Below are 25,660 nucleotides of genomic sequence, written 5' to 3' on the forward strand. Positions count from 1 at the left end.
GAATTTGGGGGGGAATTTGGGGGGAATTTTGGGGGAGTTTGGGGAATTTTGGGGGGAATTTGGGGAATGTTTGGAATTTGGGAGGAATTCAGGGAATTTGGGGGGAATTTTAAGGGGGAATTTTGGGGGGAATTTTGGGAACACTAAAATTTGAGGAGAAACCCCTTAAAATTCGAGGTAAAACTCCCAAAATTCGGGGGAAAAACACGGAATTTTGTGGGAAAAAGGCGGGAATTTCATGGGAATTTTGTGGAATTTTGTGGGAATTCCAGGGAAAATTTGGGAATTGGGGATTTTTGGGCTCCCCCCTGACCTGCAGGACATGGAGAGGGATCCAGGGAATGGGGAAAACCGGGAATTTTGGTGGAATTTGGGGTGAAAACCCAGGAATTCTGAGGAAAAATGTGGGAATTTCGCGGGAATTTCGCGGGAATTTTGTGGGAATTTTGTGGGAATTCCCGGGAAAATTTGGGAATTGGGGATTTTTGGGAATGCCCCCCTGACCTGGAGAACGTGGAGGGGAATCCAGGGGGGTGAGAATGCCCCGAATTTTTGGGGGGAAAACCCTAAAATTTGAGGAAAAACGTGGGAATTTCGCGGGAATTTCGCGGGGAATTCCCGGGAAAATGTGGGAATTGGGGATTTTTGGGAATACCCCCTGACCTGCAGGACGTGCAGCCCCCTCAGGCAGACGACGGCGAGCTCCCGGAGCCCATCCCCCGTCAGGTCCAGCGGCCGCAGCGCCAGGAGGGGGGAGGGGAAGCGGCGGAGCCAGAGGGGCCGGAATTCCAAACCCCTCCCCCCTCCGGGACGGAGCACTTGTAGCACAGCAGGGCCTGGAGGGGGGAAAAATGGGGATTTGGGGGGATTTGGGGGAAATTTGGGGAAATTTGGGGGAAATTTTGGGGAAAAAATGGGGATTTTGGGGGGAAAAATGGGAATTTTGGGGAAAAATGGGGATTTTTGGGAAAAAATGGGGATTTTGGGAGGAGAAAATGGGAAATTTGGGGAAATTTAGGTGAAATTTGGGGGGAAAAAATGGGGATTTTTTTGGGGAAAAAAATGGGGATTTGGGGGAAATTTAGGTGAAAATTGGGGAAAAAATGGGGATTTTGGGGGAATTTTGGTGAAATTTGGGGGGGAAAATGGGGATTTTGGGGAATTCGGGTGAAATTTGGGGAAATTTTGGTGAAATTTGGGGAAAAATTGGGGATTTTGGGGAATTTAGGTGAAATTTGGGGGAAAAATGGGGATTTTGGGGGGAGAAAATGGGAAATTTGGGGAAATTTTGGTGAAATTTGGGGAAAAAATGGGGATTTTGGGGGGATTTGGGGGAAATTTGGGGGAAATTTTGGGGAAATTTGGGGAAAAAATGGGGATTTGGGGGGAAAAATGGGAATTTTGGGGAAATTTAGGTGAAAATTGGGGAAAAAAATGGGGATTTTTGGGGGGAAAATGGGGATTTTTTGGGGGGGGAAATGGGGATTTTGGGGGGGAAAATGGGGATTTTTGGGGAATTTAGGTGAAATTTGGGGCAAAAAATGGGGATTTTTTGAAATTCGGGTGAAATTTAGGAAAATTTGAGGAAATTGGGGGGAATTTGGGGAAAACGGAGGGAAAAATTGGGGAAAATCTGAGAAAAATTGGGGAAAATGGAGAGAAAATTGGGGGAAATGGAGAAAAATTGGGGAAGATCCGGAAAAACTGGGGAAAATTTGATAAAAGTTGGGGAAAAATGGAGAGAAAACTGGGGGAAAATTGAGGAAAAATGGAAAATTCAGGGGAAATTCAGAGAAAATGGAGGAAAAATGGAGAGAAAACGAAGAGAAAATGGAGGGAAAATTGAAGAAAAATTTGGGAAAATTGAGGAAAATTGGGGAAAATTTGAGAAGAATTGGGGAAAATTTGAGAAAAATTTGGGAAATTTGAGAAAAACTGGGGGAAATTCCGGGAAAATGGAGAAAAACGGAGGAAAAAGGGTGGGAAATGTTGGGAAATGGATGTGAGGATTCCCGGGAATGTGACCTGTCCGTAGGTGCCCAGCAGGATCTCGGGAATCCCGTCCAGGTCGACGTCGGTGACGCGGGCGCAGAGCACGGAGTCGGAGCCGGAGCTGCCCGGGAGAACCTGGGGGGAGCCCAGGCCCTGCTCCAGGAGATTCCTGGAATTCCGAGGGAATGGGGGGTCAGGGAGGGAGGGGGAACCCCCTCAGAGAACCTGGGGGGAGCCCAGGCCCTGATCCAGGAGATTCCTGGAATTCCGAGGGAATGGGGGGGTCAGGGAGGGAGGGGGGGAACCCCCTCAGAGAACCTGGGGGAGCCCAGGCCCTGATCCAGGAGATTCCTGGAATTCCGGGGGAATGGGGGGTCAGGGATGAGGGAACCCAAATCCTGTTCCAGGAGATTCCTGGAATTCTGTGGGAATGGGGGGTCAGGGAGGGGGGAGAAACCACCTGGGATTGGGGGGAAATCTGGGAATTGAGAGAATCTGGGAATTGGGGGGAAAAATCTGGGAATTGGGGGGGAAAAACTCAGGGATTGGGGGAAATGTGGGATTGGGGGAAAACCTGGGAGTTGGGGGAGCCCAGGCCCTGATCCAGGAGATTCCTGGAATTCCGGGGGAATGGGGGGTCAGGGAGGGGGGAGAAACCACCTGGGATTGGGGGGGAAAATCTGGGAATTGGGGGGGAAATGGAGGAAAAAATTGGGGAAAATTGAGAGAAAAATTGGGGAAAATGGAGGGAAAAATTTGAGAAAAATTGGGGGGAAAATTGAAAAAATTGGGGGAAATTGGAGCTCCCGGGATGTGGGTGGGAATTCCCGGGATTTTCCAGGCCCTGGGTGGGAATTCCTGGATTTTCCAGGTGGGAATTCCCAGGTTTTGCAGCCCCTCACCTGTAGACGACGGCGGCTTCCAGGGCGCTGCTCACCAGGACATTCCAGGACTCCTCGGGGGCACCTGGAAAAGGGGGGGGTTTCCTGGGAATTCCCTTGGTTTTCTGGAATTCTGGGGGTTTTCCCAGGGAATTCCAGATTTTTCTGGAGAATTCTGGGGTTTTTTGGGGGAATTCTGGGGTTTTCCCTGGGGAATTCTGGGGTTTTCTTGGGAATTCCAGGTTTTTTCCTAGGGATTTCAGGGGTTTTCCTGGGAATCTTGGGTTTTTTTTCTGGGAATTTTGGGGTTTTTCCTGGGGAATTCTGGGGTTTCCTGGAAAATTCTGGGGTTTTCTCGAGGGATTCCGGGTTTTTTCCTTGGAATTCCAGGGTTTTCCTGGGGAATTCAGAGGTTTTCCCAGGAAATTCTGGGGTTTTCTCAGGGAATTCTGGGGGTTTCTTGGGGAATTCTGGGTTTTTCCTGGAATTTTGGGGTTTTTCCTGGGGAATTCAGGGTTTTTCCTGGGAATTTCGGGGTTTTTCCTAGGGAATTCTGGGGGTTTTTTTTGGGAATTCTGGGTTTTCCCGTGGAATTCCCAGGTTTTCCCGCAGAATTCCCAGGTTTTCCCCTGGAATTCCCGGTTTTCCTCACCGTGGGGCTCCGGGGGCAGCGGGAAGAGCAGCACGGAGGAGACGGGCCCGTCCTGCTGGAGGCTCCAGCTCTGCACAACCTCTGCCATTCCAGGGGGTTTTCCAGGGAAAAACGGGAATGTTGGGAGCCAGGATCAGCCCAGAACCCCCCCGGGATCCAGCCCAGGGGGACAAACTGGGACAAACTGGGAGAAACTGGGAGAAACTGGGAGAAACTGGGATGGGTGGGACAGGGGGAGGAGCGGGGAGAGGGAATTCCAGGGGGGAATTGGGGGGTTTTCCAGGGAAAAACGGGAATGTTGGGAGCCAGGATCGGCCCAGAATCCCCCCGGGATTCATCCCAGGGGGAGAAAACTGGGACAAACTGGGATTAAAGTGGGATAAAGTGGGAGAAACTGGGATAAACTGGGATGGGGGGGACGGGGGGAGGAGCAGGAGAGGAAATTCCAGGGGAAAATTGGGGGGGTTTTCCAGGGAAAAACGGGAATGTTGGGAGCCAGGATCGGCCCAGAACCCCCCCGGGATCCAGCCCAGGGGGAGAAACTGGGACAAACTGGGATTAAAGTGGGATAAACTGGGATAAACTGGGATAAACTCGGACAAACTGGGACTGGGGGAGGCTGGGGGGGTAATTCCAGGTGGGAATTGTGGCATTTTTCCAGGGAAAAAGGGGATTCAGGGCTGGAGGGGGGATCTGGGATGAGCCCAGAGGCACCTCTGGATCCATCCCAGTGGGATAAACTGGGATAAACCAGGATAAACTGGGACAAACTGGGATAAACTGGGATTAACTGGGACAAGCTGGGACTGGGGGAGGCCGGGGGAGGTAATTCCAGGTGGGAATTGTGGGATTTTTCCAGGGGAAAACGTGGATTCAGGGCTGGAGAATGGACACGGGATGAACCCAGAAGCAACTCTGGATTCATTCCAAGTGGGATTAACTGGGATAAACCGGGATAAAGTGGGATAAAGTGGGATAAACTGTGACTGGGGGAGGGTCCGGGGGTAATTCCAGGTGGGAATTGGGAGGTTTTTTTCCAGGGAAAAACATGGATTCAGGGACAGAGGGGGGATCTGGGATGAGCCCGGAGTCACCTCTGGATCCATCCCAGTGGGATTAACTGGGATAAACTGGGATTAACTGGGATAAACTGGGACTGGGGGACAGGGGGAGGGTCAGGGGGGGCAATTCCAGGTGGGAATTGTGGGGGTTTTCCAGGGAAAAATGTGGATTCAGGGACAGAGGGGGGATCTGGGAAGGATCTGGGACGAACCCGGAGTCACCTCTGGATCCATCCCAGTGGGACAAACTGGAATAAACTGGGATTAACTGGGATAAACTGGGATAAACTGGGATGAACTGGGATAAAGTGGGATAAAGAGGGACTGGGGGAGGCCGGGGGGGTAATTCCCGTTGGGAATTGCCTCGGGAATGCCGGGAATGCACCTCTGGAGTCCTGATCCACCCTGGAGACCCGCACGAAGCCGCTCTGGCAGCCCAGGGCAGAGAGTCGGTGCCGGGAGCCGGGCAGGGGCTGAACATCCAACCACAGCACGCTGGAAACGGGGGGAAAAACAGGGGAAAATGGGAAAAATGGGGAAAATGGGGGGAAAATGGGGGAAAAATGGGGGGAAAAATGGGGGAAAATGGGGGAGAATGGGGGAAAATGGGGGAAAATGGGAAAAATGGGGGAAAAAATGGGGGGAAAATGGGGGAAAATGGGGGGAAATGGGGGGAAAAATGGGGGAAAATGGGGGAAAAATGGGAAAAAATGGGAAAAATGGGGGAAATGGGGGAAAAATGGGGGAAAAAATGGGAAAAATGGGGGAAAAATGGGAAAAATGGGGGAAAAAATGGGAAAAATGGGGGAAAAATGGGGGAAAATGGGGAAAAAATGGGGGAAAATGGGGGAAAATGGGGGAAAATGGGGGGAAATGGGGGAAAATGGGGGGAAATGGGGGAAAATGGGGGAAAATGGGGGGAAATGGGGGAAAATGGGGGGAAAATGGGGGAAAATGGGGGGAAAATGGGAAAAATGGGGGAAAATGGGGGGAAAATGGGAAAAATGGGGGAAATGGGGGAAAAAATGGGGGAAAATGGGGGGAAAATGGGGGAAAATGGGGAAAAATGGGGGGAAAATGGGGGAAAAATGGGGGGAAATGGGGAAAAATGGGGGAAAATGGGGAAAAATGGGGGAAAATGGGGGGAAATGGGGGGAAAATGGGGGGAAAATGGGGGGAAAATGGGGGAAAAACGGGGAAAAATGGGGGAAAATGGGGGGATATGGGGGGAAAATGGGAAAAAAACGGGGAAAAACGGGAAAAACAGGAAAAATGGGGGAAAATGGGGAAAAATGGGATTTTGGGCAGGGGGGAGGGAGTTGTGGGGGAAAGGGGCACTGACTTGCTGGGGATGTCCTGGAGCTCCGGGAAGAGCAGCTGGATGGGCTGCTCCTCAAACTGGTGGGAGGAGGAATTCTGGGGGGAAAAAGGGGGAAAATGGGAAAATGAGGGGGGAAAGGGGGGGAGGGAGGAGGGGGATGAGGGGATAAATGGGAATGAGGGGGTAAAGGGAAAAAAGGGGGTAAAAAGGGAATAAAGGGGATAAAAAGGGAATAAAGGGAATAAAAACGGAAAAAAGGGAAAAAAGGGAATAAAAGGAATGAAGGGAATAAAAAAGTAATAAAGGAAATAAAAGGAATAAAAGGAATAAAAAGGGAATAAAAAGAGAATAAAGGGGATAAAAGGAATAAAAAGGGAATAAAAGGGAATAAAGGGAATAAAGGGAAAAAGGGGATAAAAAGAGAATAAAGGGAATGAAGGCAATAAAAAGGGAATAAAGGGAATAAAGGGAAAAAGGGGATAAAAAGAGAATAAAGGGAATGAAGGCAATAAAAAGGGGATAAAGGGAATAAAAGGGAATAAAAAGAATAAAAAGGGAATAAAGGAAATAAAGGGGAAAAAGGGGATAAAAAGGGAATAAAGAGAATGAAGAGAATAAAAAGGGAATAAAGAGAATAAAAGGGAATAAAAGCAATAAAAAGGGAATAAAAAGGGGGAAAACGGGAAAAGTGAGGGGGGGAAAGGGGGGGGAGGGAGGGGGGAAGGGGAAAGGGGTGAGGGGGAAATGGAAATGAGGGGGAAAAATGGGAATGAGGGGGTAAAGGGGATGGAAAGGGGATAAAGGGGAATAAAGAAAATAAAAAATAAATAAAGGGAATTAAAAGGGGAATTAAAAGGGAACAAAAACAGAATAAAGGGAATAAAGTGAATAAAGGGAATAAAAGAAGAATAAAGAGAATAAAAAGAGAATAAAGGGAATAAAAAGGGCTGTTTTGGGATTTTTTGGGGTGTTTTTTGGGCTGTTTTTGAAGTGGGCTTTGGGAGGGGTTTTGGGGTATTTTTGGGGGTATTTTTTGGGTGTTTTGGGCGTATTTTTTGGGGAGTTTCTGGGGTATTTTTGGGGTATTTTGGGGCTGTTTTTGGGTATTTTGGGGTGTTTTTGGGGTGTCCTTGCCCCCCTCTCACCTCCCTGTACAGGTGGATGCCGGGGTCGTTCCCGCTGAGCAGGAAAACCGTCTCCTCGTGCTCCCCCACCCGGACCCTGCGGAGTTTGGGGGGGCTCAGGGGGGTTTGGGGGGGCCCGGGGGGGGTCCCCGAGGCTCGGGGGGGTCCCCAGGATTTCGGGGGGGGGTCTGGGGGGGCACTCACTGGGCGTGGCAGAGCTGGAAGGGGGTGAAACGGAGCTCCAGGTTCAGGCAACTCTCTGGGGGGGGGGGGAAAGGGGGGGTCAGGGACCATTTTGGGGGGTTTGGGGGGTCAGGGACCCTTTTGGGGGAGCTGGGGGGGATTTGGGGGGTCCCAGGGGGGGTTTGACGGGGTCAGGGACCATTCTGGGGGGGTTTGGGGGGGTCAGGGACCCATTTTGGGGGGTTTGGGGGGGGGTCAGGGACCCTTTTGGGGGGGTCAGGGACCCATTTTGGGGGGTTTGAGGAGGTCAGGGACCCTTTTGGGGGTGCTGAGGGGGCCCTGGGGGGGGTCTCTCCCCATTTTTGGGTGGTTTCCCCCCATTTTTAGGTGGTCCCAGCCCCGTTTCTGGGTGCTCTCTCCCCATTTGTGGTGGTCCCAGCCCCATTTTTGGGTGGTCTCTCCCCATTTTCAGTGCCCCCAGCCCCGTTTCTGGGTGGTTTCCCCCCATTTTTGGGTGGTCTCTCCCCATTTTCAGTGCCCCCAGCCCCGTTTCTGGGTGGTCTCTCCCCATTTCTGGTGCCCCCAGCCCCGTTTCTGGTGGTCTCTCCCCATTTCTGGTGCCCCCAGCCCCGTTTCTGGGTGGTTCCCCCCATTTTTGGGCTCTCACGTGCGACGCAGTCGAGGTCGAACTCGGACCCTGGTTCGTAGTCGCAGTAGATGTTGAGGAAGGGGCTCGGTTTGTCCCCCGAGTCCTGCGGGGGGGGGCACCCTGAGACCCCCCCAGTAACCCCTGGGACACCCCCCAGTTACCCCTGAGACCCCCAGACCCCTGGGACACCCCCAGTTACCCCTGAGACCCCGAGAGCCCTGGGACCCCCCCCAATCACCAGAGCCCCTGGGACACCCCCCCAATCACCCCTGGGACCCCCCAGACCCCTGGGACCCCCCCCAATCACCCCTGAGACCCCCAGAGCCCCTGGGACACCCCCCCCAATCACCCCTGGGACCCCCAGACACCCCCCAATCACCCCTGGGACCCCCAGAGCCCCTGGGACACCCCCAAACCCCCAGAGCCCCTGGGACCCCCCAGTAACCTCTGGGACCCCCCAGGTACCCCTGGGACCCCCCAAACCCCCAGTTACCCCTGAGACCCCCAGAGCCCCTGGGACACCCCCAGACCCCCAGTTACCCTAATTACCCCCCAGCCCCCCCCCCCAAGACTCCCCCAATTACCCCAATTATCCCCCAAATCCCCCCCCCAGGACCCCCCTAATCCCCTCCAGGACGTCCCAAATCCCCCCCAAAACGCCCCCAATTCCCTCCAGGACCCCCCAACCCCCCTCGGGACCCCCCAATTACCCCCCAAAATCCCCCCCGGGACCCCCCCAATTACCCCAATTACCCCCCAAACCCCCCCAGGACCCCCAACCCCCCACCTTGATGAAGGTGATTCCCACGACGAGCCCCCTCTGGGGGGGGGATTTGGGGAACGAGTCGATGGAGACGATCTCGGCGTCCACTGCGCCGCAATTAACCACTAATTAACCGCTCATTAACCTCTAATTAACTACTGGGGGTGGAGGGGGAACCGCAGCTCACAGAGAACCCCCCCCCAGACCCCTCTGGGACCCCCCAAATCCTCCCCCCAGCCCCCCCAAACTCCCTCTGCGACCTCCCTACCCCCATACCCATCAATAAATCCATTAATTAACCACTTATTAACCCCTAATTACCCATCAATTAGCTAATTACGGGGTGTACACGTGAACCGCAGCCCCCCCCCCCCCAGAGCCCCTCCGTGACCCCCTATATTACCCGTTAATAATTTATTTATTGACAAATAAACGAATGGATCAGTAACTAACTAATTCCCCTTAATGAGGCGCCAATTACCGGGGATGTAGGTGAACTGCATCTCCCGGGCCTGGGGCCGCAGCCGCGGCCGGAGCTGGAGGTACCGGAACAGCAGCACCTTCCCCTTGAGCGGGGCCGCCAAGAGCCCCCCGGGAGCCCCAAAACCGCCCGGATTCGCCCCAAAAGCGGCGGCGGGGCCTTCGAGCGCCGCCAGCCCGTAAACGTTGCTCTGCGAGCCCAGGCGGCTGAAGCTGTCCTCCACCAGCGGGCAGCGGCCCCACGGACACATCGCCGCGCCCGATTTGGGGCGAAAAGGGGCGATTTGGGTTAAAAAGTGAAAAGAAGGAGAAGCGGGACAGGCGGCGAGCGGGGCAGCCCCGCGGGGGGGGCCTGGCGGGGGGAGGCGCGCGGAAGTGACGTCACGGGAGCGACGGCGGCGGCGGGAGAGGCGGGCGGGGCCGCCCGCTTAAACCCCGCCCACCCCCTGAGGGGATTGGTGGGTTGCGGGGGTGGGCGGGGTTTGGGGCGAGGCCCACGCCCACCCCGTGAGGGGATTGGTGGGCTCTGGGGGTGGGCGGGGTTTGAGTGGGCGGACACGCCCATGGGGAGGGGGTTGGTGGGTTTGCCGATGGGGCGGGGCTTGAGGCTACAGTCACGCCCACCGAGGGCGGGGCTTGGATGAATGGCCACGCCCCTCTGGGTGGGTTTTTGAGGGGAAGACCCTCAAAAAAAAACCCCAAAAATGGGGAAAAGATCCCCAGAAACCCCCAAAAATAGGGGCGGGACCCTCAGGAACCCCCCAAAAATGGGGAAAAGATCCTCAGAAACCCCCTAAAAAATGGGTTGGGGGGAAGACCCTCAGAAACACCCCAAAAATGGGGAAAAGATCCCCAGAAACCCCCCAAAAATGGGGAAAAGACCCCAGAACCCTCTCAAAAAATGGGTTGGGGGGAAGACCCTCAAAAACCTCCCTAAAAAGGATCCAACCCCCCAAATTCCCAAAAAAAGGGGCTCAACATCCCAAAAAAAAACCTGGAAAAAATGGGGAAAAGACCCCCAGAAACTCCCCAAAAAAGGACCCCAAAAGCTCCAACTCTTACATTAAATATTTAATTTCCAAGGAGAAAAAAAATCCCATTTAAAAGGGAAAAAAAGGGGCAATTCCAGAGGCTGGGAAAGGCCTGGAATGCTGGGAATGCTCCGGTGGTTTTGGGGGGGGTTTTGGGGCGTTTTGGGGGGTTTTTGGGGTGGTTTTGGGGGGTTTTTGGGGTGTTTTTCAGCGCAGATCCTCCTCCTCGCCCTGGATGGTGCGTTTGATCCGCAGCAGCATCGTGGTCAGCCACTGATCCAGGCGGGAGATGGAGTCGAATTCCTTCACCTGGGAAAAGGGGGGAAGGGGTTTGGGGGGGATTTGGGGCATTTTGGGGGGTTTTGGGTGAATTTGGGGGACATTTGGGGTGAAATCAGGGGGGTCCTGGGGGGGTTTGGGGTGAAATTGGGGGAGTCTGGGGTGAAATTGGGGAAAAATGGGAATAATGGAGGGAAAAGGGGGAAAAATGGGGGGAAAAGGGGGGAAAATGAAGGGAAAGGGGGAAAACTGGAGGGAAAGGCGGAAAAATGGGGGAAAAGTGGAAGGAAAAGTGGGAAAATGGGGGGAGAGGGGGGGAAATGGAGGGAAAATTGGTAAAAAAGGGGTAGAAAGAGGAAAAATTAGGGAAAAGAGGGAAAAATAGGGGGAAAGGGGGAAAAATGGAGGGAAAATTGGGGGAAGAGGGGGGAAAATGGGGGGAAAGGAGAAAAATGGGTGTAATTGGGGGGTTGGGGTGAAATCAGGGGGGTTTGGGTTAAAATCGGGGGTTTGGGGAGGATTTGGGGTGAAATCAGGGGGTTTGGGGTGAAACTGGGGGGTTTGGAGGATTTTGGGGCAATCTCAGGGGGGTTTGGGGTGAAATCAGAGAGTTTGGGGGGTTTTGGGGTGAAATCAGGGAGGTTTGGGGTGAAATCAGGGGGTTTTTGGGAGAGTTTGGGGTGAAATTGGGGGGTTTGGGGGCAAAATCAGGGGGGTTTGGGGTGAAATCAGGGGGGTTTGGGGTGAAATCAGGGGGGTTTGGGGTGAACTGGGGGGGTTTTGGGGGTTTTTGGCACTCACGGCGTCGGTGAAGGCGTCGACGTTCTGCTCCTCGTGGGCCTCCAGCAGCTTCTGGGGGGGGAGGAGGAGGAGGAGGAGGAGGGAGAGACCCCCCTGAACCTCCCCAAATCCCCCCAAACTCCCCCAAAATCCCCCCCTGGCTCCAGGGAAGGGATCTGGGGACAATCCCAGGTCTGATTCCAATGGAAGGAGGAGCAGGAAGGAGGAGGAGGAGGAGGAGGAGGAAGAGGAAAAGAAACAGGAAGAAGAGGAGGAGGAAAAGGAAGAAGAGGAGGAAGAGGAGGGAGGAAAGGAGGAAGAGGAGGGGGAGCCCCCCCTGAGCTCCCAAAATCCCCCCAAATTCCTCCCTGGAGTCAGGAAAGGGATCTGGGGAGGATCCCACATTCCAGAGGGAGGGAGAGGAGGAGGAGGAGGAGGAAGAGGATGATGAGGAGGGGAGAATGAGGAAGAGGATGATGAGGAGGATGATGGGGAGGGGAGGAAGGCTGACCTTGAGCAGTTTGCACTCCCGGGAGTCGGAGAAGGCCGGGAACATCTCCTCGTATTTCTGCACGGCCAGCTGGGGACAGGCCGGGCATTCCTGACGTTCCCAGCCATTCCCAACCCATTCCCAACCATTCCCAGCCATTCCCAACCCATTCCTGACCAGCCCAACCCCATTCCCAACCATTCCCAACCCATTCCCAACCCATTCCTGACCATTCCCAGCCATTTTCAACCCATTCCTGATCATCCCAACCCCATTCCCAACCATTCCCAACCATTCCCAACCCACCCAACCCCATTCCCAACCCATTCCCAACCATTCCCAACCATTCCCAACCCATTCCTGACCAGCCTAACACCATTCCCAACCATTCCCAACCATCCCAGCCATTCCTGACCCATTCCCAACCATTCCCAACCATTCCCAACCCATTCCTGACCCGTTCCCAGTCAACCCAGCCCCATTCCCAACCCATTCCCATCCCATCCAGCCCCATTCTCAATCCATTCCTGACCCATCCCAACCATCCCAACCCATTCCTGACCCATTCCCAGTTCATCCTGATCCATTCCTGACCCACCCAGCCCCATTCCCAACTTATTCCCACTCATCCCAACCTGCTCCTGACCCACCCAGTCCCACTCCCACCCATTCCTGCCCCATTCCCAACCATCCCAACCCATTCCTGACCCATTCCCAGTTCATCCTGACCCCTTCCCAGTCAACCCAGCCCCATTCCCAACCATCCCAGCCCCATTCCCAACCATCCCAGTCCCACTCCCACCCATTCCTGCCCCATTCCCAACCATTCCAACCCATTCCTGACCCATTCCCAGTTCATCCTGACCCCTTCCCAGTCAACCCAGCCCCATTCCCAACCATTCCCAACCATTCCCAACCCATTCCCAACCCATTCCCAGCCCATTCCTGCCCCATTCCCGCCCCATTCCCATGGAATTCCCACCTTGGCATTGAGCTGATCCACACAGAAGTGACAAAGGGCCGCCCGGAAAAAATGATCCTTGGCACTGTACTTGAGGAGGGGGCTGTCCATGGCCATGGATCCAACCTGGAAAACAGGGAAAAACACGGAAAAATTGGGATTCAGGGCATTGCCAGGGACTGGGGGCTGTCCATGGCCATGGAGCCCACCTGGAAAACAGGGAAAAAATGGGATTCAGGGAATTCCCAGGGACTGGGGGCTGTCCATGGCCATGGAGCCCACCTGGAAAACAGGGAAAACCAGGAAAAACCAGGAAAAACCAGGAAAAACCAGGAAAAACCAGGAAAAACCAGGAAAAACCAGGAAAAACCAGGAAAAACCAGGAAAAACCAGGATTCAGGGCATTGCCAGGGACTGGGGGCCGTGGAAGAAGAGAAACAGGAAGAGGAGGGAGAAGAAATCAGAAGGAAAAAGAGCAAAAAAAGGAGAAGAAAAAAAGGAGGAGGAGGAGGAGGAGAAAAGGGAGAAAAGAAAAGGAAGAAGAGGAAGAGGAGGAGGGAGAAATCAGAGGGAAAAGAAGGAAAAGGAGCTGAGGAAGAGAAGGAAATTGGGAAAAGCTGAAGGATAAGGAGGAAGAGTAGAAAGAGGAGGAGGAAGAGGAGAAAGGAAAAGGAAGAGGAAGAGGAGGAGGAAGAAGAAATTAGAAGCAAAATAAGCTGAGGAAGAGGGAAAGGAAGAGGAGAAGGAAGAGGAGGAGGAAGAGGAGGAGGAGGAAGGAAAAGGAAGAGGAGGAAGAGGAAGAAATTAGAAGGAAAAGAAGGTGAGGAAGAGGAGGAAATTGGGAAAAGCTGAAGGAGGAGAAGGAGGAAGAGGAGGAAAAGGAAAAAGAGGAGAAAGAGGAGGAAGAGGAGGAAGGAAAATGAAAAGGAGGAAGAAATGACAGGGAAGAAAAAGAAACAGAGCCGAGAAAGAGAAGGAAAAGGGGGAAAGCTGAAGGAGGAGGAAGAAAACAAAGAAAAGGAAGAGGAAAAGGAGGAGAAGGAGGAAGAGGAGGAGGAGGAGGAGGGTGAGGAGGGTGAGGAAGGGCAGGACCTGCTCGTAGATGTCGATGGCTCGTGGGAACTGCTCGAGCTGCGCCGCGAACGTGGCCACCTTCAGCAGGCACTTGTTGGCTGAGCTGGGACAGAAACAGCCCAAAATCACCCCAAAATCACCCCAAAATCACCCCAGAACGTGGCCACCTTCAGCAGGCACTTATTGGCTGAGCTGGGACAGAAACAGCCCAAAATCACCCCCAAATCACCCCAAAATCACCCCAAAATCACCCAAAAACACCCCAGAACGTGGCCACCTTCAGCAGGCACTTATTGGCTGAGCTGGGACAGAAACAGCCCAAAATCACCCCAAAACACCCCAGAACATGCCCACCTTCAGCAGGCACTTGTTGGCTGAGCTGGGACCAAAACAGCCCAAAATCACCCCAAAATCACCCCAAAATCACCCAAAAACACCCCAGAACGTGGCCACCTTCAGCAGGCACTTATTGGCTGAGCTGGGGCAGAAACAGCCCAAAATCACCCCAAAATCACCCCAAAAACACCCCAGAACGTGGCCACCTTCAGCAGGCACTTGTTGGCTGAGCTGGGACAGAAACAGCCCAAAATCACCCCCAAATCACCCAAAAACACCCCAAAACCACCCCAAAATCACCCCAGAACGTGGCCACCTTCAGCAGGCACTTATTGGCTGAGCTGGGACAGAAATCACCTAAAATCACCCCAAAATCACCCCAAAATCACCCCAAAATCACCCCAAAACCACCCCAGAACGTGCCCACCTTCAGCAGGCACTTGTTGGCTGAGCTGGGACAGAAACAGCCCAAAATCACCCCAAAATCACCCCAAAATCACCCAAAAACACCCCAGAACGTGGCCACCTTCAGCAGGCACTTGTTGGCTGAGCTGGGACCAAAACAGCCCAAAATCACCCCAAAATCACCCCAAAATCACCCAAAAACACCCCAGAACGTGGCCACCTTCAGCAGGCACTTGTTGGCTGAGCTGGGACAGAAACAGCCCAAAATCACCCCAAAATCACCCCAAAATCACCCCAAAACCACCCCAGAACATGCCCACCTTCAGCAGGCACTTGTTGGCTGAGCTGGGGCAGAAACAGCCCAAAATCACCCCAAAATCACCCCAAAATCACCCCAAAAACACCCCAGAACGTGCCCACCTTCAGCAGGCACTTATTGGCTGAGCTGGGACAGAAACAGCCCCAAATCACCCCAAAATCACCCAAAAACACCCCAGAATGTGCCCACCTTCAGCAGGCACTTGTTGGCTGAGCTGGGACAGAAATCACCCAAAATCACCCCAAAATCACCCCAAAATCACCCAAAAACACCCCAGAACGTGGCCACCTTCAGCAGGCACTTATTGGCTGAGCTGGGACAGAAACAGCCCCAAATCACCCCAAAATCACCCCAAAAACACCCCAGAAACATCCTGAAAACACCCTGAAAACACCCCATCCCACAAACCCACCAAAATCCACCCAATTCCCACCCAAATCCACCCAAAACCCCCCAAAATCCCCCCAAAACCCCCCAAAATCCCCCCAAAACCCCCCAAAATCCCCCCAAAACCACCCCAGTCCCACAAATCCACCCAAATCCAAACAAAATCCACCAAAACTCACCAAATCCCAACAAAACCCACCGAATTTCCACCCCCAGGATTTGGGGATTTGGGTTCCCGGGATTCAGGAATTCCCAGGATTTGGGGGTTGGGGGTTCCCAGGATTCAGGATTTGGGGATTCGGGTTCCTGGGATTTGGAGATTTGGGGATTGAGGAATTCCCAGGATTTGGGGGTTCCCAGGATTTGGGGGTTCCCAGGATTTGGGGGTTCCCAGGATTCAGGAATTCCCGGGATTCGGAGATTTGGGAATTCCTGGGATTGGGGGTTTCCAGGATTCAGAATTCCCAGGATTTGGGGGTTGGGGGTTCCCAGGATTTGGGGGTTCCCAGGATTTGGGGGTTCCCAGAATTCAGAATTCCCGGGATTTGGTACCTGTTGGATTCCTCCCCTTTGTAATAATCGGCCGCCTGCTCGTAGTGGGCGATGGCCTGGGGGGAAAAACGGGATCAAAACCTGGGAAAATGGGATCAAGGGACACAAAACCTGGAGAAAACTGGATAAAACCCCCCAAAACCTGGATAAAACCCCCCAAAACCTGGATAAAACTCCATAAAAACCGGATAAAACCCCCTAAAAACTGGATAAAACCAGACAAAACGCGGATAAAATGGGATAAACCCCCATAAAACCTGGATAAAACCCCATAAAACTTGGACAAAACCAGATAAAACTTGGATAAAACCAGATAAAATCAGGACAAAACCTGGATAAAACCAAGCAAAACCAGATAAAACCTGGATAAAACCCCATAAAAACTGGATAAAACCAGATAAAACTTGGATAAAATATGGATAAAACCAACTAAAACCAGATAAAACCTGGACAAAACCAGATAAAATCAGGATAAAACTTGGATAAAACCAAGTAAAACCTGGATAAAACCTGGATAAAACCTGGATAAAACCAAATAAAACCTGGATAAAACCAAATAAAACCTGGATAAACCTGGATAAAACCTGGATAAAACTGTCTAAATCAGATAAAGCTTGGATAAAACCTGGGTAAAATCAGATAAAACTTGGATAAAACTGGATGAAACGTGGATAAAACCAGATAAAACCTGGATAAACTCAGATAAAACTTGGATAAAATCTGGACAAAACCAGATAAAACCTGAATAAACCCGGGAAAATCCAAGAATTTCATCCCAAAATGGAAATAAAAAAGGATAAAAACGGGGAAAAATGGGACAAAATTCCCGGATAAACCCACTGAGTTAACTCCTAAATAAATAAATAAATAAATAAATCCCCACAAACCCTCCGGAATGTTCTGCTCCTTCCCCTCCCCCCCCTCCCCAATTCCTGGCTCCTTCCCGGATTCCCGCGGCTCCGACGCCCCCGCTCCGGCTGCTCCGGCTGCTCTGCAATTCCGGGATGGGGGAGGAGGAATTCCCGGAAAACCACCCCGAAGTCCTCATTTTCTGTCCTGATTTCGGGATGGAGGAGGTGGAATTCCCAGAAAACCACCCCAAATTCCTCCTTTTCCACCAGGATTTTGGGATTTGGGGGAGGAATTCCCAGAAAACCACCTGAAATTCCTCATTTTCCACCCCAATTTTGGGATTTGGGGGAGGAATTCCTGGAAAACCACCCCAAATTCCCCCTTTTCCACCGGGATTTGGGGACTTGGGGCAGGAATTCCCAGAAAAACCCCCAAATTCCCCCTTTTCCACCATTTTTTTTTTTGGGATTTAGGGATTTAGGAGCTGGGGGGTTCCCAGAATTCCTGGAATTCCCAGGAAGTTCCCTGGAATTCCCGGGAATCTCCCTCTCTCCCAAACCCCCCTTCCCTCAAACCCGACCCCGTTTCACCCCCAAAAGAAGCAAAAATCCTGGGATTTGGGAACAATTCCCATTGGAAAAAACCCCAAACTGGGATTTGGGGGTGAATTCCCAGAATTCCCAAGAAATTCCCTGGAATTCCCAGGAATCTCCCTCTCTCCCAAACCCCATTTCCCTCAAAACCAATCCCATTTATCCCCCAGGGAAGCCAGAATTCCAAGGATTTGGGACAATTCCCATTGGAGAAAACCCCAAACTGGGATTTGGGGGGTGAATTCCCAGAAATCCTGGAATTCCCAGGAAATTCCCTGGAATTCCCAGGAATTCTCCCTCTCTCCCAAACCCCCCTTCCCTCAAAACCAACCCCATTTCTCCCCCAAAAGAAGCGAAAATCCCGGGATTTGGGGCAATTCCAACGGGGCAAAACCCCAGACTGGGATTTCAGGGGTGAATTCCTAGAATTCCCAAGAAATTCCCTGGAATTCCCAGGAATCTCCCTCTCTCCCAAACCCCATTTCCCTCAAAACCGACCCCATTTACCCCCCCAGGGAAGCAAAAATCCTGGGATTTGGGGGCAATTCCCATTGGAAAAAACCCCAAACTGGGATTTGGGGGGTGAATTCCCAGAATTCCTGGGATTCCCAGGAATCTCCCTCTCTCCCAAACCCCCCTTCCCTCAAACCCGACCCCGTTTCACCCCCAAAAGAAGCAAAATTCCCGGGATTTGGGGCAATTCCAACGGGGCAAAACCCCAGACTGGGATTCAGGAGCGGGGGGGGGTTCCCAGAATTCCCAGAATTCCCGGAATTCCGGGTGTTTTTCCCACCTTCTCGACGTCGACGAGGTCGCCCTCGTAGATCTCGGCGATGGCCACGTGGTGCTTGGCAGCGATGGTGAAACGGCCCTGCCCCAAAATCCCCAGGGATCATCCACGGGGAAAAACATCCCCAGGGATCCAGCCCGAAAATCGGGATCGTCCACGGGGAAAAACATCCCCAGGGATCCAGCCCGAAAATCGGGATCGTCCACGGGGAAAAACATCCCCAGGGATCCAGCCCAAGGGAAAAACATCCCCAGGGAAAATCCCATCCCCAGGGAAAATCCCATCCCCAGGGAAAATCCCATCCCAAGGGAAAATCATCCCCAGGGAAAATCCCATCCCAAGGGAAAATCATCCCCAGGGAAAAACATCCCCAGGGAAAAACATCCCCAGGGAAAAACATCCCCAGGGATCATCCCCAGGGAAAAACATCCCCAGGGAAAATCCCATCCCAAGGGAAAATCATCCCCAAGGAAAAACATCCCCAGGGAAAAACATCCCCAGGGAAAAACATCCCCAGGGAAAATCCCATCCCAAGGGAAAATCATCCCCAGGGAAAAACATCCCCAGGGAAAATCCCATCCCAAGGGAAAAACATCCCCAGGGAAAAACATCCCCAGGGAAAAACATCCCCAGGGAAAAACATCCCCAGGGATCCAGCCCAAGGGAAAAACATCCCCAGGGAAAATCCCATCCCAAGGGAAAATCATCCCCAGGGAAAAACATCCCCAGGGAAAAACATCCCCAGGGAAAATCATCCCCAGGGATCCAGCCCGAAAATCGGGATCATCCACGGGGAAAAACATCCCCAGGGATCCAGCCCAAGGGAAAAACATCCCCAGGGAAAAACATCCCCAGGGAAAAACATCCCCAGGGATCATCCCAAGGGAAAAACATCCCCAGGGAAAATCCCATCCCAAGGGAAAATCATCCCCAAGGAAAAACATCCCCAGGGAAAAACATCCCCAGGGATCCAGCCCAAGGGAAAATCATCCCCAGGGAAAAACATCCCCAGGGAAAATCCCATCCCAAGGGAAAAACATCCCCAGGGATCCAGCCCAAGGGAAAATCATCCCCAGGGATCATCCCCAGGGAAAACCAAACCAAGGGAAAAACATCCCCAGGGAAAATCCCATCCCAAGGGAAAATCCCCAGGGAAAACCAAACCAAGGGAAAATCCCCAGGGAAAAACCATCCAAAGGGAAAAACCATCCCAAGGGATAATCTCATCCCCAGGGAAAAACATCCCCAGGGATCATCCCCAGGGAAAACCAAACCAAGGATCATCCCCAGGGAAAATCCCAAACCAAGGGAAAAACATCCCCAGGGAAAACCATCCCAAGGGATCCATCCCCAGGGATCCATTCCCAGGGAAAACCAAACCAAGGGAAAAACCAAACCAAGGGAAAATCCCATCCCAAGGGAAAACCCATCCCAAGGGAAAACCCATCCCAAGGGAAAAACCAAACCAAGGGAGAAACCCATCCCCAGGGAAAATCCCATCCCCAGGGAAATCCTATCCCCAGGGAAAAACCATCCCAAGGGATCCATCCTAAGGGAAAACCCATCCCCAGGAAAATCCCATCCCCAGGGAAAACCATCCCAAGGGAAAATCCCATTCCCAGGGAAAACCCCATTCCCGGGGAAAAACCATCCCCAGGGAAAATCCCATCCCAAGGGATCATCCCCAGGGAAAACCAAACCAAGGGAAAACCCATCCCAAGGGAAAAATCATGTCAAGGGAAAATCCATCCCAAGGGAAAATCCCCAGGGAAAAATCATCCCCAGGGAAAATCCCATCCCCAGGGAAAACCAAACCAAGGGATCCATCCCCAGGGAAAAACCATCCCCAGGGATCCATCCCACCTGGATCCACCCCAGGAATCACCCCCAGGGACCCCCCGAATTCCCCATCCCAGGGGGGAATTCCCCGTTCCGGGAATGACCCCCAAAATGTCACCTGGGACCCCCAAAATATCGACTGGGAACACCAAAATACACCGGGGAACCCCAAAAATAACCCTGGGACCCCCAAAAACCATCCTGGGACCCCAAACACCAGCCCTGGGACCCCCAAAAACACACCTGGGACCCCCAAAAACACACCTGGGACCCCCAAAAACACATCAGGGGCCCCCTAAGCCCTCCCCAAACCCTCCCAAAATTCCCCCAAATCCTCCCAAAACCCCCCAAATCCCCCCCAAACCCTCCCAGGTCCCCCCAGAGCCCCCCAGACCCTCCCCAAATCCCCCCAGGATCCCCCCCCACCCTCCCAAAATCCCCCCAAATCCCCCCCAAACCCACCCAAAACCCCCCCAAACCCTCCCAGGGCCCCCCAGACCCTCCCAAATCCCCCCCAAAATCCCCCCAAACCCCCCCAAAATCCCCCCAAATCCCCCCCAAATCCCCCCAAACCGACCATTCCCAGCCCCGGGGTGGCGTCTCCGCCCCCCCCAGCGGGAATTCCCGGCGGGAATTCCGTGGGAAGGTTGGGAAGGGGATCTCACCATGTCCGTGTAGATCTCGATGGCCCGGAGCAGGCAGGTCACGGCCTCTGGAAAACAGGGAAAAGCGGGAATGGGGGCGGGAAAAGGGGGAAGGGAAAGGGAGGAGGAGGAATTCCCGGATCTTCGGGATCCCAGCTCGGGAATTCCAGGGATTGGAGGCCAAAATTCCAAGGATTGGAGCCCAAAACTCTTTGGGATCAGAGCCCAGAATTCCAAGGATTGGAGCCCCAAATTCTTTGGGATCAGAGCTCAAAATTCCAGGGATTGGAGGCCAAAATTCCAAGGATTGGAGGCCAGAATCCTAAGAATTAGAGACCCAAAAATTCCAAGGATTGGAGCCCCAAATTCTTTGGGATCAGAGCCCAAAATCATTTGGGATCAGAGCCCAAAATTCCAAGGATTGGAGCCTCAAACCCTTTGGGATCAGAGCTCAAAATTCCAGGGATTGGAGTCTGGAAATTCCAAGGATTGGAGCCCGAAACCTTTGGAATTGGAGCCCAGAATTCCAGGGATTGGAACCCCAAACTCTTTGGGATCAGAGGCCAAAATTCCAGGGACTGAAGCCCTAAAAATTCCAAGGACTGGAGTCCCAAAAATTTCAGGGATTGGAGCCCCAAAAATTCCAGGGGTTGGAGCCAGAAACTCTTTGGAATTGGAGCCCAGAATTCCAAGGATTGGAGTCCCAAATTCTTTGGGATCAGAGCTCAAAATTCCAGGTATTGGAGCCCTGAAATTCCAGGGATTGGAGCCCCAAATTCTTTGGGATCAGAGCACAAAATTCCAGGGATTGGAGCCCCAAAAATTTCAGGGATTGGAGCCCCAAAATTCCAAGGATTGGAGAGCTAAATCTTAGGAATTGGAGCCCAGAATTCCAGGGATTGGAGCCCCAAATTCTTTGGGATCACACACCAAAATTCCAGGGACTGGAGCCCCAAAATTCCAGGGATTGGAGTCCCAAAATTCCAGGGATTGGAGCCCCAAATTCTTTGGGATCAGAGCTCAAAATTCCAGGGATTGGGGTCCCGAAATTCCAAGGACTGGAGCCCAAAATTCCAAGGACTGGAGCCCCAAAAATTCCAGGGATTGGAGCCCCCAATTCTTTGGGATCAGAGCACAAAATTCCAGGGATTGCAACCCCAAAATTCCCGGGATTGGAGCCCCAAACCTTCGGGATCAGATCCCAAAATCCCTGGGCTGTGACTCCCCCCCCTCAGGACTCACATTCTCAGAATTTCGGGATTTTAGGGAATTTTAGGGAATTTTTAACCCTTTTTTCGGGAATTCCGCCCCCTCCAGCAGCAAATCCCGAGGGATTCCCGGAGGTTTTTCCCTCCCCAGGTCGGAAAATCGGGATGAGAAAAATTCCTGGGGATTCTGAGGTGAAAACTGAGGGAATTTTGGGCTCGTTTTCCCTGAAAATCCCCCCAAAAAATGGGAATATTGTTGGGAACGGGGACGGGGACGGGATTGGAACATCCAGGGGGACGCCCCAAAGAATTCCCAATCCCAGAAATCCGCCTGGAATGCTGGAATTTCTCTCCCCCCTCCCCCTCCTCGGAGCCGCCGCGGATTCCGACGGGAGCCAAAACCCCGGGAATTCTGAGGGAAGCCAAAAACCTGGGAATTCTGCCCAAAAACCTGGGAATTCTGCCCAAAATCCCCAGGAATTCTGCCCCAAAACCTGGGAATTCCGGCCAAAACCCCGGGAATTCTGAGGGAAGCCAAAAACCCCGGGAATTCTGCCCAAAAACCCGGGAATTCTGCCCAAAAACCCGGGAATTCTGCCCAAAAGCCTGGGAATTCTGCCCAAAAACCCCGGGAATTCTGCCCAAAATCCCCAGGAATTCTGCCCAAAACCCCGGGAATTCTGCCCAAAACCTCGGGAATTCTGCCCAAAAGCCTGGGAATTCTGCCCAAAAACCCCGGGAATTCCATCTGCTCGGATCCGGGGGGAGGGGCCGCCCTCGGAATTCCGGCGGGAGCCAAGGAAAGGGTGGGAAAAGCGGGAGAGGAGCCCCCTCCAGGCCCAAATTCCACGAAAATCCACCCCAAATCCCGGATTTCTGGGGGGTTTGGGGGTGGGATCCTTGGGAATTCCCAAGGGAATGGGGAGCGAAATCCCGGGAATCCACTTTGGGGATTTTTGGGGGGATTTTGGGGGATTTTGGGGGATTTTAAAGCAGATTTTCAGGGATTTTTGGTGGATTTTCCACCTCCCACGTTCCCCAAAGCCCCAAATTCCAGGAATTCCTTTGGGAATGTGGCTCCCTACCCTGTGGATCGGCCTTCTTGAAGGCGTTCCCGGCGTCCACGAAGGCGGAGGCGGCGTCGTGTTTGCTCTGCAGCTGCAGCTGCAGCCGCGCGGCCTGGCAGAAAGCATTCCCTGCCCCTGGAAAATTGGGATAAAACAGGGATAAAATGGGATAAAATAGGGATATGGGGCATTCAGCCTGGCAGAAAGCATTCCCTGCCCCTGGAAAATTGGGATAAAACAGGGATAAAATGGGATAAAATAGGGATATGGGGCATTCAGCCTGGCAGAAAGCATTCCCTGCTCCTGGAAAATTGGGATAAAATGGGATAAATTGGGATAAAATAGGGATATGGGGCATTCAGCCTGGCAGAAAGCATTCCCTGCCCCTGGAAAATTGGGATAAAACAGGGATAAAATGGGATAAATTGGGATAAAATAGGGATAAATGGGGACATGGGGCATTCAGCCTGGCAGAAAGCATTCCCTGCTCCTGGAAAATTGGGATAAAACAGGGATAAAATGGGATAAATGGGGATAAAACAGGGAAAAATAGGGATATGGGGCATTCAGCCTGGCAGAAAGCATTCCCTGCCCCTGGAAAATTGGGATAAAACAGGGATAAATTGGGATAAAATAGGGATAAAACAGGGAAAAATAGGGATATGGGGCATTCAGCCTGGCAGAAAGCATTCCCTGCCCCTGGAAAATTGGGATAAAACAGGGATAAATTGGGATAAAATAGGGATAAATGGGGATATGGGGCATTCAGCCTGGCAGAAAGCGTTCCCTGCTCCTGGAAAAAATATGGAAAAATAGGGATAAAATAGGGAAAAATAGAGATAAAATAGGGAAAAACAGGTATATGGGTCATTCAGCCTGGGAAAAGGCATTCCCTGCTCCTGGAAAACATGGAAAAACATGGAAAAACATGGAAAAATAGGGATATGGATCAGTCCTGGCATTCCCAGCCCCTGGAAAACACCCAGGGATCATTCCCAGCCCCTGGAAAACAGGGATATGGATCATTCCCAGGCATTCCCAGCCCCTGGAAAAGGGACAGGAATCATTCCCAGCCCCTGGAAAACAGGGATATGGATCTTCCTGGGCATTCCCAGCCCCTGGAATACACCCAGGGATCATTCCCAGCCCCTGGAAAACAGGGATATGGATCATCCTGGGCATTCCCAGCCCCTGGAAAAGGGACAGGGATCATTCCCAACCCCTGGAATCGTTCCCCCAGGGATCATTCCCAGCCGTTCCCAGCCCCTGGAAAAGGGCCAGGGATGGTTCCAGGCAGGTCCAGGGGGCTGCAGGGGGGTGGGAATTCCCGGGATTCCCGGAATTCCCGGGCTTTGGGACCCACCACTCCAGTTCTTGGCCATCTTGAACATGTTGGCAGCGCGGCTGTAACACTCACAGGCCTCCTCCAGCCGGGAAGAGCCCCTGGAAAAGCGGGAATGGCGGGAATTAGGGGGGGAAAAGGGGGATTGGGGGTCAAGGGGGGACCCACAGGGCTGCTCCTGTTGGGAAAAGATGCTGGAAAATGGGAATGTTGGGAATTACGAGGAGGAAAAAGGGGGATTTGGGATCAAGGGGGAAGCCACATGGCTCCTCCAGATGGGAAAAGCCTCTGGAAAACAGGGAATGGTGGGAATTAGGGGGGGAAAAGGGGGATTTGGAGGGGAAAACGGGAGATTTGGGGGGATTTAGGGTGGGAAAATGGGGAATTTGAAGAAGGAAAGGGGGAATTGGGGGTGAAAAGGGGGAATTGCGGGGATTTGGGGACCCCCCCAACCCCCCGTCGCCCCCTCAAAACCCCCCAAGTCCCCCCCAGGACCCCCCAAATCCCCCCCAGATCAACCCCAGACCCCCCAAATCCCCCTCCTAGGACCCCCCCGACCCGAAAACCTCCCCAAAATTCCCCCCAGGACCCTCCGAATCCCCCCCAGGACCCCCCAAATCCCACCCAGGGATCCTCCCCTCGAGCCCAAAACCCCCCCAAACCCCTCCCCACCCCCCGATACCCCCCAAACCCGCCCGTCCCCCCCTTCCCCTCCATGACACCCCCTCAGGGACCCCCAAACCCCCTCGAGGACCCCCCCCCGCCCCAAATCTCCCCCTTCTCACCCCTAAAACCCCCTCCCGGCCCCCCCGGTTCCCCCCCTCAGCCTCCCTTCTCCTCCCTCTTCGCTCCCCTCGCCCCCCTCTCCCCCGCGCCCGTCCCGGACGCACCCGAAGAGGCCCCCGAGGAAGGAGGAGGCCCCCCGGACCTTCCTCTCGGCCTCGCTCAGGAGCCGCTTCGCCTCCTCCTCCTTCTCCTTCCCCAGCGCCGCCGCCATGCTGGGACCCCGCCCCACGTGACCCCCCGCGCCTCGCCCCCATTGGCTGAGCCAGCCCCCCACGTGATCCCTCACGTGACCCCCCACCGCGCCGCGTCCCCATTCGCTGCTCTCGCTCCCACGTGATCCGTCACGTGACGCGGAGCGCTTCCTCCCGGGGGCTCGGCGGCTCCCGCGAGGCGCCGCCTGGCGGGCGGGAGGACCCGGTGGGGAACGGGAGGGGCTTGGGGGGATTTTGGGGATTTTTAGGTGATTTTTAGGAGTTTTGGGGGCTCGGGGAGATCCTGGGGAAGTTTCGGTCGTTTCTTTCGGCGCTCTGGGGGCGGTTTTGGGGAGTTTTAGGGGATTTTTAGCGGGTTTGGCGGGTTTTGGGGGTGGTTTCGAGGAACTTCGGGGCAGTTTTGGGGCTGTTCCTTCCGGATTTTCGGGCGATTCGGGGGCGACATTCGGGCGTTTTCGGGGACTTTTAAGAGGTCGGGGGGGCGACTTTACTTTGAGGAATTTTGGGCCGTTTCTTCAGGGGTTCGGGGGCGATTTTTAGGAATTTGGGGCGGTGGGGGCGTGGCCTATGCAAATCGGCGGGCTGGGATTGGAGGAGCGGGTCGGTG

The 25,660-nt window shown here is 53.4% G+C and overlaps 2 protein-coding genes across 8 annotated transcripts; both read right to left on the bottom strand.

Moving 5' to 3' along the window:
• Nucleotides 1-150: 150 nt before the first annotated feature.
• On the bottom strand, nucleotides 151-9,487 carry LOC127465621 (KICSTOR complex protein kaptin-like). The gene is given in 14 exon segments (XM_051776136.1): nucleotides 151-313; nucleotides 505-566; nucleotides 664-797; nucleotides 800-836; nucleotides 2,026-2,161; nucleotides 2,895-2,958; nucleotides 3,526-3,606; nucleotides 4,972-5,081; nucleotides 5,929-6,002; nucleotides 7,053-7,128; nucleotides 7,236-7,290; nucleotides 7,882-7,966; nucleotides 8,651-8,733; nucleotides 9,108-9,487. Coding segments are annotated over 14 exon segments (1,395 nt in total). The 5' UTR covers nucleotides 9,358-9,487; the 3' UTR covers nucleotides 151-165.
• Nucleotides 9,488-10,162: 675 nt separating this feature from the next.
• Nucleotides 10,163-25,075, bottom strand: LOC127465619 (alpha-soluble NSF attachment protein-like). Of its 7 annotated transcripts, none has more exons than XM_051776133.1 (12): nucleotides 24,946-25,075; nucleotides 24,077-24,156; nucleotides 22,732-22,848; nucleotides 20,460-20,506; nucleotides 17,959-18,036; nucleotides 15,721-15,776; nucleotides 13,889-13,913; nucleotides 13,740-13,799; nucleotides 12,669-12,773; nucleotides 11,708-11,776; nucleotides 11,218-11,268; nucleotides 10,163-10,446 (listed from the first exon to the last, which is right to left on the bottom strand). In XM_051776133.1, the coding sequence occupies exons 1-12, from the start codon at nucleotides 25,050-25,052 to the stop codon at nucleotides 10,345-10,347; spliced, it is 897 nt and encodes a 298-aa protein (XP_051632093.1). In that variant the 5' UTR covers nucleotides 25,053-25,075; the 3' UTR covers nucleotides 10,163-10,344. The 7 variants fall into 7 exon arrangements, with proteins under 7 accessions (XP_051632093.1, XP_051632092.1, XP_051632094.1 ...); XM_051776132.1 differs by lacking the exon at nucleotides 13,889-13,913 and adding an exon at nucleotides 13,999-14,023; XM_051776134.1 differs by lacking the exon at nucleotides 13,889-13,913 and adding an exon at nucleotides 14,175-14,199.
• Between the last annotated feature and the right edge of the window lie 585 nt (nucleotides 25,076-25,660).

This window comes from Manacus candei, unplaced genomic scaffold, assembly GCF_025592945.1.
Source record: "Manacus candei isolate 608988 ecotype Guabito, Panama unplaced genomic scaffold, ASM2559294v1 h1tg000449l, whole genome shotgun sequence".
In the NCBI taxonomy this organism is placed as follows: Eukaryota; Metazoa; Chordata; class Aves; order Passeriformes; family Pipridae; genus Manacus; species Manacus candei.

Bases quoted from the DNA above. Each gene is read 5' to 3' on its own strand.
- LOC127465619 (XM_051776129.1), bottom strand. From the start codon at position 25,052: ATGGCGGCGGCGCTGGGGAAGGAGAAGGAGGAGGAGGCGAAGCGGCTC. The intron at 20,507-22,731 runs GTAGGGAGCCAC...CCTGTTTTCCAG, and splicing joins CAAGAAGGCCGATCCACAGG to AGGCCGTGACCTGCCTGCTC. The intron at 18,037-20,459 runs GTGAGATCCCCT...ATTTTGGGGCAG, and splicing joins TCGAGATCTACACGGACATG to GGCCGTTTCACCATCGCTGC.